At 33.8% G+C, this 15,977-nt stretch overlaps 1 protein-coding gene across 1 annotated transcript; it reads right to left on the minus strand.

Moving 5' to 3' along the window:
* Positions 1–8,236: 8,236 nt before the first annotated feature.
* On the minus strand, positions 8,237–14,660 carry LOC126741380 (uncharacterized). Its single transcript, XM_050447771.1, has 4 exons — positions 14,419–14,660; positions 8,831–9,903; positions 8,495–8,585; positions 8,237–8,425 (listed from the first exon to the last, which is right to left on the minus strand). Exons 1-2 carry the CDS (start codon positions 14,503–14,505, stop codon positions 9,142–9,144), a joined length of 849 nt encoding a protein of 282 aa, XP_050303728.1. The 5' UTR covers positions 14,506–14,660; the 3' UTR covers positions 8,237–8,425; positions 8,495–8,585; positions 8,831–9,141.
* Positions 14,661–15,977: the final 1,317 nt, after the last annotated feature.

Consider the following 15,977-nt stretch of genomic DNA (forward strand, 5'->3'; position numbering starts at 1 on the left):
TCCTAAAATCTTAAAAACCATTGAGTTTTTGAAAGAATCATCAGATACCTTTTTTGTAGAACACGGTTGTATCTACAAGTTCACTTAGTAGTCATTTTTTTGTTTGATTAATAGAAAACGACATAATTGACCAAAGTCAGTTGCTCTCAATACAATTTTTCCAAAATCTTGAAAACCCTCGAGTTTTCGAAAAAAACCTAAGTAACCTTTTTTATAGATCAAGGTTGTGTCTACAGGTTCACTTATTAAAACATTTTTTGTAGGATTAATAAAAACTGAGATAATTGAGAAAATGTGATGCTCCGACTAAAGTCAGTTGCTCTCAATAAAATTTTCTAAAATCTTGGAAACGGTGGAAAAAGTTTTCAAAAGAATCATAAGATACCGTAAACTGGGGCTACTTGCTCACGTTTTCAGCACATTTCCCAATGTACCCCCGTACATTGTAACTTTACAACTTTGCAAAAATTACATTGTACCGACCTATTTAAGGGCTGGTATAAAAATTGGAAGAATGCAGCCATTGGTCCCAAAAAAAATTCTGTACCTATAAATGCTTAGAAATATTAATAAGAAGTTATTAAAAAATAAACAAACTTTATCTAGCAAAACTTTGGTAAAATAAGGCACATTCTTTGAAAAGCACAAGTGTAACAAAAACAAAACATTGGCTAATTATTATTGTCAACTAGGAAGTCCTTGTCGTCATCGACTGGAGATTCATTGTCTTCCGAATCCTCACACCATTCGCATACAAAATAAGGATCTTTGCTGTCTTTATTACAGGGTCCACAAATCCAAACTCGAAACTTCGTGCATTGTATCCAATCAATTGCCCCTCTGTAGTCTTTCCAATTAATCTTGCAGATACCACACTGGGAGTTATTAGTCTTTCTTTCTCTCTTGCTTTTCCTGGTAGGGAGTTGCTGAGTGCATGGCAAAACGCTAGATGAAGAGGGTCCTGGTTCTTCGGCTGTAGTTCGAAATTCCTCAGGAACGGTTAGAGGATTTTCAGAAATATTAGGGTCTGTAATAGTGCGAGACAGGATTTAGTGGGATATAGTTATTTTTATTTCCAGAATACATGTTTCAAGCAGCATAGACAACAAATATTCCAGAATCTGAAGGTAATATAAATATAAAAAACACTTTAGCTGAAGAACCTTCCGCAGCACTATCTCTACAAACTTCAAGCGGGATGGGCAATTTAAAGGACGTAACCAATCTTCAAAAAGTAATCGCCAGTATATCAGATCAACAAAATAAAAGTTTACTTGCCGTTACTGTCTCCGATTTGAGTCCCATTCCTGTAGGACAGTTTATCTCAGGCCAAGGAAAGAGGAAGCCGAGAAAGCGTCAGGGAACTACCGTGCTTAATTCTACTCCAAATTTGGAGGAAACAAAATCAAGAACTACACCCACAGTCGAAAATAAAAAAAGAGCTGCAACTAAAAAGGTATTTGTTGACACTGACTCTGAAAACAACCCATTCTTAATAGAAAACGACGACGATTGTACTTGATGCATTTACTGTGTGGAAGAATTTAAAAGGTCAAAGGCAAAGGAAATTTGGCTGCAATGTTGTTCTTGCTCGAAATGGGCACACGCTGAGTGTGCTGGAGTCGACAAAAAAACTAAGATGTTTATTTGTGAACTGTGTTGCGATAATTAATTTTCTACAGAAATTTTTGGCAATATTTAATAGGTATGTCATTTTACCTACTTAGGAGGGTAAAACGAACTTTTACCTTTTTAAATTAAATACTTTAAAATGAGAATTTCTTTTTGATTTTTTTTAGTGATTTTTATTTTGGAAAATTGAGTAGAGATGCTTGAATTTTTTTGTTACTTTTGTAGAATTAAAATATTTTTGTTCATAGACAATTTTGATTTTTGAAAACCCTATGTCATTTTGTACACCCTTCCCCTACTTATAAGTAATTGCGTTTTTTATAGAATATATATTTACCTACCTGGATAATAATAAATAATTGTACTATCTATATATTTCGATTATTAGTATTATATTTCATTGAAACCGACTTAATAAACATTTGTTTGCAAACTTTAGCAGATACCTGTGAAATTAATCTGCTATTTAATCAATCATTACATAAGCAATATGGCTGCAATATTACACATGGAATTTCAGTGATATATATCGCATTTGTGACGGTTATTAAATATTGCAGGTGTAACATACGTAAAGTTAACAGTATATATACGCAATATTGCAGATGAAATATTAAAATATAAATTGAAATGAAATATTGCTGAAATTTTATATAAACAATATTACAGCAATAGTGTGCTTGCAATACAGATGCAACATTACACTAGCATTTCACTGTTATATTGCAATTACTACATATGTGCATTAATAACTTTGCAATGTACGTGCAATATTGTAGCAATAAACATGTAATATTATATTTTAAATGCAATGTTACTGTAATGTTGTAACAATATTGCAGAAGTAATGTATCAAAAGAATTATTGCTGCAATATAACATGCCGACAGGGTATTTAAAACCTAGAGATGAAAACCAATAATAAAATTTAAAAATTATAATTAAATGGGAACATTCAAATGTGTACTTCAATAGAAAAATGAAAACTTTGTTTTACGACGCTTTGATCAAGGACAGAGCTCTCAACACACAATTTCTGCAAAGTCTTTAAAATCGTGGAGTTTTATCGTTTTTTATCTATCAAGGTCGATTCTACACGTTTACTCCTTAGACATTCTTTCGTAGTATGACTAAAAAACAAGATATTTCAGAAAATGTGATCAAAGTCTGTTGCTCAAAAAATTATGCAACATTCAAAAGATTTAACTGATTTCTGATTTTATTAAGCAAAAATTCTATCAGTAACGTCACACTGCCGCCATATTGATTTTGACAAAAAAAAATCTACTTCCGGTATAATGTCACTGAAAAGCGAATATTTCGCATTATATCGACTTATATTTCCGGTAAAATCGGAAGTGATATTCAGTTAATATACTACTTAAAAAGCAAATGAACTACGCCCACCTGAACTCGCTACACTTGCTAAATAACTAAAATTTGCTTATAAATTAAACAATAAAAGTGGGAATTTCCAGGTTTCTATGCACAAAAAAAAGAAAACCTGGAATTGACGTGACAAAAAACCTATATTCTTACCTTATTGTAGCCATAGTTATATACAAACTGTTTTCACCCGCAGTACTTTTGCTATACTCTCGGAGAGTCATTTATGCGACCCTTCTTTTATATCTTTGAGACTCTCCCACAAGAAAATTATCTTTACGTTTCAATAGTTAAAAAGATTGATGAATAAAGACCAGATTTGTCCCTTAAGGGGGACGAGTTCAAGAGTTGTTCAATGTCCGTTTGCCTTGTTGTGAATTTTTTCGCATAAATTTGTTTCGGTTTGTATAACTTTGATGTTCCATCCCTTTTTGTTTTATAATGAGCCAGGGGATTGGGAAATGTTACCTTTATTAGTACGCTCCGCTAAGCGTATATAATATGGCACAAAATTAGTGTCATTTTTAAATAGAAGGAGAAACAAACACAAGAACCTGATAAAATTAATAAAAGAGAATGTGAATTAAGATCAAACAGAACATTTTTTTAACGCCATCATTATCACTTTGAAACAATAAATAATCAAAGTAAGAGTCGATCAATCTTCTCCTGCAAAGGGCTGATACAGGTGATTAGATACCTACATAAAAGTTTGTAATGTTAGCACTTGTGGAGCGCCAGCATTGACAGAAAAATGGTCTTTGTTTAAATAGTTTGAAAACCAATTTTCATTGTTTTCACTCCGATTAGAGCTATTCAGGACCGGAGCGTACTCCTTAGAGAGCAGTCATCAAGTAGCCTCATCCAACAACACTCCACCAAGTTCTTGGGAATTGTAATTGATAGACATCTATCGTGGGATCCTCAGGTGGAATCTGTGTGCAATAGATTGTCCCGCAGCAATTATGCAACTTCGAGACTATGTGGATGCATATACACTTAAAAGCTTTTATTATGCCTCAGTGCATTCCACTCTATCCTATGCCTTATTAGCTTGGGGTAATTCCTCCAGTATTGGGAGAGTGCTAATAAATCAAAAGCGCATTGTACGTACGATGTTTAGACTTTCCTTCAGAGAAACTTGCCGTGGTACTTTTAAAAAATGAAAAAATCCTAACTATTACTCATCTATATCTTGGAGTGCGCATGTCAAGTATATACAAATTTTTCAAACTACATGAGATCTGGAGATCTTAATTTTTATGAAACTCGAAATGCAGATAAATTATACATCCCTTTTACCCGGTTGTCGCAGGTACAGGATAGTCCGGAAATTACATCTCTCAAAATTTTTAATCTTCTCCCATGTAGAATAAAGAGAGCCAAGACTTTTCCAACTTTTAAGAGGGCTCTTAGGACCATGTTAGCTGACTGTCCTTTTTATTCGTTGACAGAGTTCTTTAACTGTAGATTTTTTGACTAAATTAAGTTAAATTTGTTTCCTTTCATATCTTTGTAATTTAATACTATTTTTATTAGCATTGTAGTTTTTTATTGACAATTCCTATACATTGTTATGATGTCGATGGAAATAAATGATTTGATTTGAATGTTTTGATACTGGGCGTCAAGTATTTTCAAGGAGATTATAAATAACAGAAATTAAGAGTTTGCGCTCATATTATGTTGTCTGCGTATTACCTTAAGAATGATGAAATTTGTGGTCAAGTGTTGTAATTTTTAATATCATTATGTGAGTTTGTGGTAAATAAGCTCTCCAACTTTGGATCGCCACAGTGCAACCAGTTCAGAAAAAATGACTAGATGAGAAAAAACATGACTGCTTACTAGTACATTTAACCTCTTGAGTCCAACAAGAAAGTTTAATGATTGAGCCAATTATTAAAAAAATTAAGATGTCTCAGTTCTTTTTTTTGACTAAATTGAGAGGCTTAGGAACTGACCATGACAGAATACTCCAGCTTCTGGACAGTCTTCCTTTAAAGTCAATTTGTATGTGCCATACTTTCATTATTTCTTAATGTTGATTTCTTTTATATAATGCGACATTTTGATTCTACAATTTAATGGAAATAATTGTTTGCAATTTTCAGGCTTTTGATGACAAAGTTGTACACGTTCAAGGCGTCTCAAAAGTAATTTTATTGCATATATTTCCATCTTATTTTAAGCACTGAACGTTCAGAATTGCTTTCCAGGGATTTTCAAGCACCTATATTTTTCATGTCTTTTGTGTATATGTGACATAGTTTTTTATGTTTCCAGGGATTTTCAACAATGTTTTCCATATAGAGTAAAACGGGGAAATATGCCGCATCGGGTAATATGCCTCAGTTCGCTCATAGCTTACTCTGGCTGTTACGCCATCGCACTACCATAGTAACCTGTCGACATTAACGTAGTCAACCACTTGTTTACTGATTTCCTATAATATTCATCATTTAGTGCAAAGAGTCGGTTCGGGAAATAAGTCGTACTTATAATGTTCCAGTTAGAACTTTAATGAGAAGAATGCGTTCCGGAAATTTGGATAAGATGGCATTAGGTCGCAAAGGCTCACTTACTATGGAACAAGAAGCAAGTTTAGCCAAATATATACAAAATATGGCATTTCACGGCTTTGCTTTAACTGCTCATGATATAAGAAAGCTTGCTTATTCTTTTGTGGTCCAACAAAATATTCCACATAAATTTCATACTGAACGGAAAATGGCAGGACAAGACTGGTTTCCAGCCTTTATGAGAAGACACCCTGTACTGGCCTATATTCATATAGGCCAGTATTAACATATTCCATCCATACTTAGTTGAAAACAATATTCAGTTTCCAGTTGTATTATTCTTGGATGGGCATAATAAGTCTCACTTAACATATGATATAAGTATTCTCTGCAATGACCTACAAATAAAAGTATTTGCCCTTTATCCTCATGCAACTCGACTATTGCAGCCTTGTGATGTTGCGGTATTTAGACCAATAAAGATGGGCTGAAAAAAAGCTGTTAGAAATTATTATGAGCAAAATCCAGGACAAGTTTTAAATAAAATCTCTTTTGCTCCCTTATTAGAAAAGGTGGTGACAGAAGCAGTCAAAACAGAGACGCTTATCAATGGTTTTAAAGCATGCGGACTCTATCCAGTTAATCCGAATGCTATTGACTATTCTAAATGCTTGGGAAAGCTCCATGAAACTCTTGAGGTAAGCGTATATGTTATTCTTACTTTACTTCCGTTTTTTTCTCATATTATTTTATTTGATATTTAGGAAACGATATCTGCTCCTGTAATGATGGATGAAGAGACTTTTAGTAATTTTGTTGGGACTGACCTTAATACTAAATTCGAATCATATGACGCCATTTTCATCAAAGAAGGATTTACTCCTGAGTTTTTAGCCCTCCATAGGATGTGGAGTTTCTTCAGGAAACCTAATGCCAGAGAATTGGAGGAATCTTCTAATCAACACAATCCAACGAATGAACCAAATAACTTTAAAAATGACACTGAAAAAAATGATGAATCTAGGCAGGAAAATTAAACTTTCAATGGAGAAATTGATTCGATTTCAAGTCAAGCTTCAAACAGTAAGAAAGTTCATATAATTGCTAATGTACTTATTACGAAAGATGATTCAACACAAACCATTTCTCCTGACATTGGGATAATTGCGCCTTCAAACGAACAAATAAGTACCGATTCGAAGAACAAGACACCTAGCTTTTCACCAATAGGTAAATGTATTAGTGACTTCCTTAAAATTCCTGAGCGCAAAAATAGGCGCCAAGTTGAACTTGTGTCTTTTGCTATAACTTCACGAGCCTACCAGGAAAATTTTGAGGCTAAAAAGGCTCTTAAGTTGGAGGAAGAAAATAAAAAGATTGAAAAAAAAAACGTAAAAGGAAAGAAAAAGCTGCAACCTAAAAAATAAAAAAGTTTGTAAGTCAACCGAAAATAAACAAGATGCCGTCTGCTCGGTCTGTAAGAAACGCATAGCCAAAAGTAAACATTGGACATGTAATATTTGCCATAAAAAGTTTCATAACATATGTATCCCAAAAAAACATAAGGGGCATGTCCCCGATGTAGATGATAACGATTTATTCTTATGTCATAATTGCTACCAAGAAGAAAATGATGAAGATATTAATAGTGAGGAGAATTTTGAGGATTTAGAAACAGAACAAAATGTCTTAATTGGCGAACGAAGATTTAAGGATCTGGCGAGCATGGCAAATATAAATTATCTAGAAGAAGATTAAATGGTAAAAGCTATCGACTCGGAGGAAGTAACATGTCCGACTGACATGTCGGAGAATATTTTAATTGACCACAATCAAACAGAAAATGAGGGAATATACGAAAATAATCAATTTTATAGTGAGCAACTAGTCGGCGATGATCTAAGTGAATTAAACGCAGACAAACATAATCATGAGGACGAGGATCAAGAAGTGGATGAACTTTTTGCTTTACATAAAAATGAATATAAACATTTTTAATAATGGAATTTGCCTATATTACATGTTTGTAGACTAAAAAACTGAGTTTAACGCGTTTTTACCTAAATAAAAAATTAAAAGATCGTACCTTGCGTATCGTTTTTTAATTGTCCAATAACTGCTTTCAGTGTGTTCAAAAACTAGAAATTTTGTCCAATAACTAAGATTTTTGACATAGTCCCAGATTTTTTTTTGTAAAAAATAATACTCCTTTATCTTAATCTTGTTAATACTAGTGTATAAATCCAATATATTTTCGATCCAAACTAGCAATCGCTCAAGTCTCTAGGTAACAAAATTTTTTTTTTGCGTAAATTCAAACTTTGTAAGATCCTTAAATGTCCAATAACTGGGTGGTTTACCCTAGTGGTTCCAAAATTTTCTTTTTAATTCCAGGCATCTATGACCTAATGGTTTAAAGTTTCCAAATACTGTAAATATATTTTCGAATATTGTTTTAGTACTTCCAGGTATAAGACGTCGTTTTCTATAACAGGGCATTATTTGTGTTTCAGTGATTTGAATTTGTAGAGAAGTTTAAAATGCCTGGAAAAATATTTCCTCTCTTTTTAAAGCTAAAAAAGGGGGATTTAAAAAAAATTATAAAAACACACAAATTTTCCTTAAAACATCTCTGTATTACATATTATCACCCGAACAAGACATCCCAGGACGACGGTCTGCCATAAAAAGTCCATATACGATAACAAATTTAATATAATAAATAAAAAAAAATTCTAAAAAAAATAACATTATAAACTAGTTATTTTATTTCCTTACACAAGGAATATTAAATATTAATAATATAAAAAGTAGAAAATGGGGCCTCAATTGAACATTCGCGCCGTTCAATTTTATTATTCCATGGAATCAATCAATCAGCTGAAACTTAAAAAATTTCTTAAATTCTCATGAAACTTTTAATAATAAAAGTAAAAATTTAGAACGACACTGTACTATACTATACTGTTCATATAATGAATGTAGAGGACCCATCTATGTATGTATATAACAGCTCCATATAAATTAATACAGGTGTACAAAAATACTGAAAAAGTATAAAAAGATTTTAGGCAAATGCAACAGAGAAGGCACCTTTGAGAGTTTCTGTTTTTTTTTGGGGACAAAATTTCTACCTACTGTCTAATATAGACAAAAATATTCAAAGGCCATGCAAACAAAAACTAGGCAAAGTTGTCACAATAGAATGCAAAATACTTTTATTGCAAGAACTAGGTAGGTACCCTCAAAGGTGCACTCAAAACACACAATAATAAACAAATTATACTACACCTGATGCGGGAAGAATGGTGAAGGGAGGTATAGAGGAGGGCATAAACAACATTCAGACCCTCCGGAATATCTCGGTTCATCTTTATTCTCCATCTTTATTTAACTTATTTATTAAACCTCCAAGGTGTGAACCCCTAAAAAAAAAGACACACACAGGAGCTGGCCGCTTTAGGGTCGACACCCCTAACTTCCACAATTATATTGGAAGGTAGCGGTGAGACCATTGAGGGCCATAAACAAAAAAAAATTGTGTAAGGAAATTTACACTTTTGGTTGATACAGACTTTAACCCATCACAGATCAAACTTCATTCAGGTGGTCTTCCACGAGTCCTGTGCAGTGGCACTACAACTGGGACAAAACTCCAAGGAGACTTTATTTTGGGAGACGTGCAAACAGATGCCGACGTCCTCGTCCTGTTTGGGTTCCTGTTTAACTAAAACCGGCTCTTCCGTACTAAAATTACTCTCGTCCAGCACTTTTTCGTCGATCATGTCCAGCAGCTGCTCGTTGTCCATCTCCAGTGGGATGTCCAGGTCCAGTAGCAGACCCTCATTGTTTAACTCCTCGAATTCGGGACTGCCGTAACAGGACGCGTTCGATTCCGGAGTGGGATAATTGACGTAAGGGCTGCCCACCCGCGTTTCCTCCCACGGATGCCTCGAGATATCGAAATTATTATTGTTGTTATTATAGGGTTTACTTTCAGGCACAAGTTTCTCGGCTATCGGCGATTTCCTGCTGGTCACTTTTAGGTCTTTGTCCAGTGACGTGGTGACCGCCATGCCCGTACTCGCATTAATCGCCCTTATAAGTCGGCCTATGCCCTCGCTGTTTGCCAAAATGCTTTTTAGGTATTTCACTTCGTTGGTGAGTTCGTCAATGGTCGCCTGTTGTTTACTGACCGTGTGGGATAGTTTTTTGTTGTCTTTTTGTAAGGAGGACACTTGTTGTTCCAGGTTGGTGATGTACATTTTCTTTTTTAGGCGGTTCTCGCGGGCCATAAGGGCGTTTTTTGTGAAACATTTCGGGGTGCGGGTGGGTCTTCTGCCTGGCTTTTGTTGTTGTTGCTGCTGCAATAAATAAACGGGAATATTAGATACTCAATTGTTTAGTAAATGTGAAGTGAATCAACGGTGCCTAGAAGAAATGTTGTTTTTATTCCAGGCACTCGATGACATAAACCTTCTAATATTCTCATAGAAATAGAAAAATAACCTCAACTGCTTGGAAGGAATTTTGTTTTTATTCCAGGCACTCGATGACATAATGACCTCAACTGTCTGGAAGGAATTTTGTTTTTATTCCAGACACTTGATGACGTGAACATTCTGATCTTCCCATTGAAGTACAAAATTACCTCGACTGCCTGGAAGAAAATTTATTTTTATTCTAGGCACTCGATGACATAATGACCTCAACTGTCTAATAGGAATTTTATTTTTATTCCAGGCACTCGATGACATAATGACCTCAACTGCCTGGAAGGAATTTTGTATTTATTCCAGGCACTTGATGATGTGACCCTTCTGATCTTCCCATTGAAGTTCAAAATTACCTCGACTGCCTGGAAGAAAATTTATTTTTATTCCAGGCATTCGATGACACAATGACCTCAACTGCCTAGAAGGAATTTTGTTTTTATTCCAGGCACTTGATGACGTGAACATTCTGATCTTCCCATTGAAGTACAAAATTACCTCAACTGCCTGGAAGAATTTTTTTTTTAATTCCAGGCACTCGATGACATAATGACCTCAACTGTCTAGAAGGAAATTTATTATTTTTATTACAGGCACTTGATGATGTGACCCTTCTGATCTTCCCATTGAAGTACAAAATTACCTCAACTGCTTGGAAGAAATTTTGTTTTTATTTCAGGCACTCGTGACATAAGGACCTCAACTGCCTAGAAGGAATTTTATTTTTATTACAGGCACTTAATGACGTGAACATTCTGATCTTCCCATTGAAGTATTAATTTTAATTTTGAACATACCTTTATATGTCCCTTTATCTCTGCTACCTTTGTCTACATGCATGTATTTTATTTTATAAAGATTTTGTTTGTAACATTTTCTCTTGCATTTTTTTTTTTTAGGCATTTTATATGTTGTATAAATTTTTTATATTTGTTTTGTAAAATCTGATTTGATTGTATTTATTTTCTGAAGCTTTGTCAATAAAATTCGTGTACATGTACCAAATTTTCGACAATAAAGTACTTGAAAAAAAAAAAAAAAAAAAAAAAAAGTACAAAATTACCTCAACTGTCTAGAAGGAATTTTGTATTTATTCCAGGCACTCGATGACATAATGACCTCAACTGTCTAGAAGGAATTTTATTTTTATTCCAGGCACTTGATGACATAAACCCTCCAATCAAATCAATATATACTTTATTGTCATAAAAGTAAATTTACTGACTAAGCTGTAAAAAGAAGAAATACATGTACACATAACACATTTGTGCAATTCTGTTCAATATAAAAATGACACAAACCATTTAGGAAAATTGACTTGATGAACTTAAAAATGATAAACATGCCTAAAATAAATAAAGCATGGCCTAAATATTGATCAATAGGACTGTAAAAAGCAAATGAAATCAACAGTTTTTTGACACCAAACCTGAATTTTATATAGTGCTAAGTTCTCTCGAGGCAAGTGGTAAATGATGTACAAAAGAGATTTTTCTGTTATTGTATAGTGAGGGATTGGCGAACCTAATAGGTAAAATGCACCAGTTCTTGGTAGAAAATATAGCGAAATACATTTACCACTGGTTAAAAAGTGATTACCATGAATTTCTGAGGGTAAGTTTGTAAATATATCTCACTGCTTTCTTCTACAGAACAAATACAGCTGCTTAGATAATATGAACCTTTTATTATTCTTATCAAAGTAGAAAAATAACCTGAACTGCCTGGAAGAAATCCTGTTTTTATTCCAGGTACTTGCTGTCATAAACCTTCTAATCTTCCTATTGAAGTACAAAATTATCTATTCATAAAAATAGACATAGTTTCATGACAGTTAATCCAAGATATCTTACTCGGCAGCAGAAAGATTTAAAAGTTCCATCAATAACATTAACTAAGAACTCAATTTTCTACAAGGGAATAAAGATTTGCAACTATCTACCCAAAAGCATCGAAGGAACTTGTTCTAAAAAGATTAGACTCCATTTAATGAAACTTCTGTTGACAAAAGCTTACTACCCCTTGCTAGAGTTAGTTCTATAGCAATTTATTTTGGACCAACTTGTAAGGAATTGTGATTGTCATGGAGGTTTCGTACTTTGTAGTGATGGTATAAAAGACCTGCACCTGCTCTTTTGGACCTAGTTCGCCATTTCGGAGCGGTGCACCTGATCCCAAAACCTATAATACCCAGGTGTAGGTGCACTACGGATTTGTTAGTGTAACGTCAGATCTTGAACCGGTACGAAACGAATCCGGCGTGCACCTACATAAAAGATTACAGTGCAGTTTCCGCTATCTAACCGCAGATTGTCGAACAGAACAGCGAAACAGCCAAACATACAATTTCAATGGTTTGATCCTCTCGGGAATCGGGATATCAATACCAAAGCCAAGCAGAAATATATAAGCTATTGTAGTATAATAAGTATAAGTACATAGTATCATAGTAATAATATTCATTTAAATTCTTAAAAGGGGTATTTGATTTGAACTATTTGCTATTTGCTTTCATAAATTCATACATATTACATTACATATACCTACCTAACAGGACTAACAGGATGATTAATTATAATTGAACAAAGAAATCATAGACATAGAATTTAGAATGTAAAATTTTTGTTAATAATAATAATACCTAACTTGTGTGAATATTATTTAAAAATCTTTTATTTTTATTAATTTTAACTATAACACTAAAAGGTGGGAACAGTAAATAGGAGAGGGTCATAAAAATAAAAAGCATAGTTCGAATCTTGCTTCAGCCCGGTGTACCTGCACCTGATTAACGGAGCTAGGTTCACAGCCGGAACTGGAGCAGGTGCACCTGATCCCAAGAAGGAACTGATCTTATCACCCCTAGTACTTTGTCAGAAATTTTAATATATATAGAAAAACGTCTTGTCAGTTTAATGAAACCTAATGTCGCGACTATGAGATGGCAGCACCGACATTTATTTGAACACAAAAACCACTTTGATCTATAACCTCAAAGTTTGTTCTGAAAAACCAGTCTATTTTGTACCTGTCGAACTTTTGGTTTGGTTTGGTAAGTAAATAAAACTCTCATATATATTTTTGAATTAACAATTTGGTCTCCCAAGGGGTAAACATAGACTACTCGCTGAAATGTAAACTTTCAAAATTTTATAAGATCTTTTTTTTAAAAAAGGGTCATTTGTAGGTGGGTGCCAGGACAATAGAAACATGTTGATGAAGGAACAATAAAATATGCCTCGAAAGTACATTTTTACAGGTACTAATATAATACCTCATATTTGGGCACATCTCTCAGAAAGAAAGATACAAAAAAAGCAAGTGATGAGGAAACTGGGCCTGTAGTGTATTATTATCCTACTATAACTGATCAAGCCCAAAAGTTAAGATTTGTTTTTATTATAATACTATGTATTTGAATTTTAATATAAAAATTAAATCAATTTATATTTGTGCCTATTCTTCTGGCGACATATCAAATACAAATAAACTGACAAAATAGGGGTTTTTCTGATTCACCACAATGGCAGATGAACAGGAACATACAGGATTTATTTGTTTCTAGCATAGTATTATTTATTTAAAAAAAAAGTACTTTGCCTTTAATATAAAGTCTTAAGCTAGTTTGTACTTTTGCATAAAATATATTTTTAAAAACATGAAAACTTTAGCAAAGGCAGGTCGTTAAAGCAGTTCCTATTCACCCCATTTTAACTTAATACTGTTTGTTCTCCATGTCTGTCAGATATAAGTGTTTGTTTGAGAGTTTTTTTGTCTTTACATATAAATATATTTCGAATACTAGCAGTTAAATGTAGTGTATAAGTAGCTTTGTTTATGACATGTTTATGTTGAACAAAAAAGCATTTTTGACTCGACTTTGACTATCTCAACTGCTTGGGAGAAATATTGTTTTTATTCCAGGCACTTAAAGACATTAAACTTCTAATCCTTCCATCGAAGTACAAAACTACTTCAACTGTCTAGAAGAATTTCCTTTTTATCCCAGACAGTCAATCACCTCAACCATCAGATATTCTAATTATGTAATAATATTATGCAATGTTTACTGTTCCATTATACACAGTTGTGTACCTAGGTCATGGACGTTAGAAAATATATACTGAGTTAAATTAATGAAAGCCCCTTAACAACAATTTTTGCAACTAAAAATAGAAATTATATTATACCAATCTCTAGCTGGCTTACAAGGGAAAACAGCATTCAAGTATAATTGAAACTTTTTGGGGCAATGACCTGTTAGTGGGGCTCTTCCCTTAAGCCGGATCATATATAACTTACTTATTAAGAAAAGTACATTGCGAATCATGCAAAAAACACACTTTTTTCACATTGTACGTGTCCTAAATAAGATAAATATGTTACCTGGGCGTGTGGTGAATAGTCCATATCGCCAATTGTCTCATCGTCGGAGGTGCTCTCCGACGCGTATCTGTAGCGATTCGAAACCATTTTAAAATCTTCCAAATCGTGCGGCACACGTTATATTCCTCTTTTAAGCGTTTTATCAACGTTTAAGGCACAAACTCTCGTGTATTCTCAACTTTTCTTTTGAAAACAAAATGGCTGATCAACACGGAATGAAAACAAAAACAAGTCGCTCGGTCCGATTCTGCGTAAGATTCTCGTTCGAATACTGCGGAGTGGGGGCGCGTTCTGTCTTTTATTATTTTAGCGGGTGAAAGTGCAACGACATTGGGACGCGTTGTGATTGGTCCGAAGTGAACGCGTGACTTTCTCATTGGTTCCAGATTGTGGCGGCAATTTTAAATTCCTTCCATCGATGTGTAATTAAGATTTCGATGCGGTATGTTTTTTTGTTTAGTTTATTATTGGAATGAACTACTTATTTGTTTACGGCGTCTTCTCGGAAATAACTGGGGATGGGACTTGCTTATAAGGTGAAAGTCCAATGATAAGCGATAAATTGTTACGAGCGATGATGTTAGGATCAATTGTAATTTGGTTCTAGAATTTTCTAGATTCATAAGTTACGGAAATGGAAAAATTCAATTTTTGGCACCAATAAAGGGATCAGAGGTCTATTTTTTACGTTTTAAAATAAAATTAATAATTTATGGTATAAAGTGTGTTTAATACTATTTTTAGTTGTACTTCAATTCGCCTTCGAGAAATGTCACTGTTTGACAACTAACCTCAAAACTAGTGATGGGATATTTCACATTAAAAATCATTCATAATTCGATTATGAAAATAATAGCGTTGATTGAATATTTCAATTTCGAACTATTCAAAGTTTTCAAATATTCAATCAACGATAATAGGTAGAATCTAGCATCCGACTATGGAAAAATACTTCGATTATTTTGAAGTTCATAGTGCTGGGCGATGTTTATCGATGTTTTTGAAATATCGATATTTTTGTTCGATGTTTTATTTTATAAACATCGATGTTTATTTTTCGATACTCGATGTTAATAAAAAACCAGAATATTGATTAAAACTTAGAATTCTAAACTTTCTTAATAAACTATCCCGATTTTAAAATACAAGCAAAGCAAGAAAAATAAATATTAATTACCCAACCCATTACCCGTTTAACCCACCCAACTCCTAAAGGCGCGTTTACATTGAATGGGACGCGCCTGCGACACGCCAAATTTGTGCAACTACTACCGGACTTAAGAAGGCCAAAAATGGCCTCTAAAAATGCGATATCTCGGCTAATATCAGAGCTACGACATTGCGGGTGGTCTTGTTGGATTTGGAAGGACGAAACTAACTTAAAACTGTTAGAATTTTCTCGATAGGGTCCCTAGAAGCCGAGATATCGACCTTCAAAGTTTAGCGGAAGAAAACGGCGGAAGCGATGTTTTCTACTGCGTTGTGAAAAAAGTGACAAAGGAGCCATGATGACTGCCACATTAAATATTAAAAAAATCTTAAGGAAAACTCAATAAATC

Source organism: Anthonomus grandis, chromosome 10 (assembly GCF_022605725.1).
Source record: "Anthonomus grandis grandis chromosome 10, icAntGran1.3, whole genome shotgun sequence".
NCBI classification, from domain to species: Eukaryota; Metazoa; Arthropoda; class Insecta; order Coleoptera; family Curculionidae; genus Anthonomus; species Anthonomus grandis.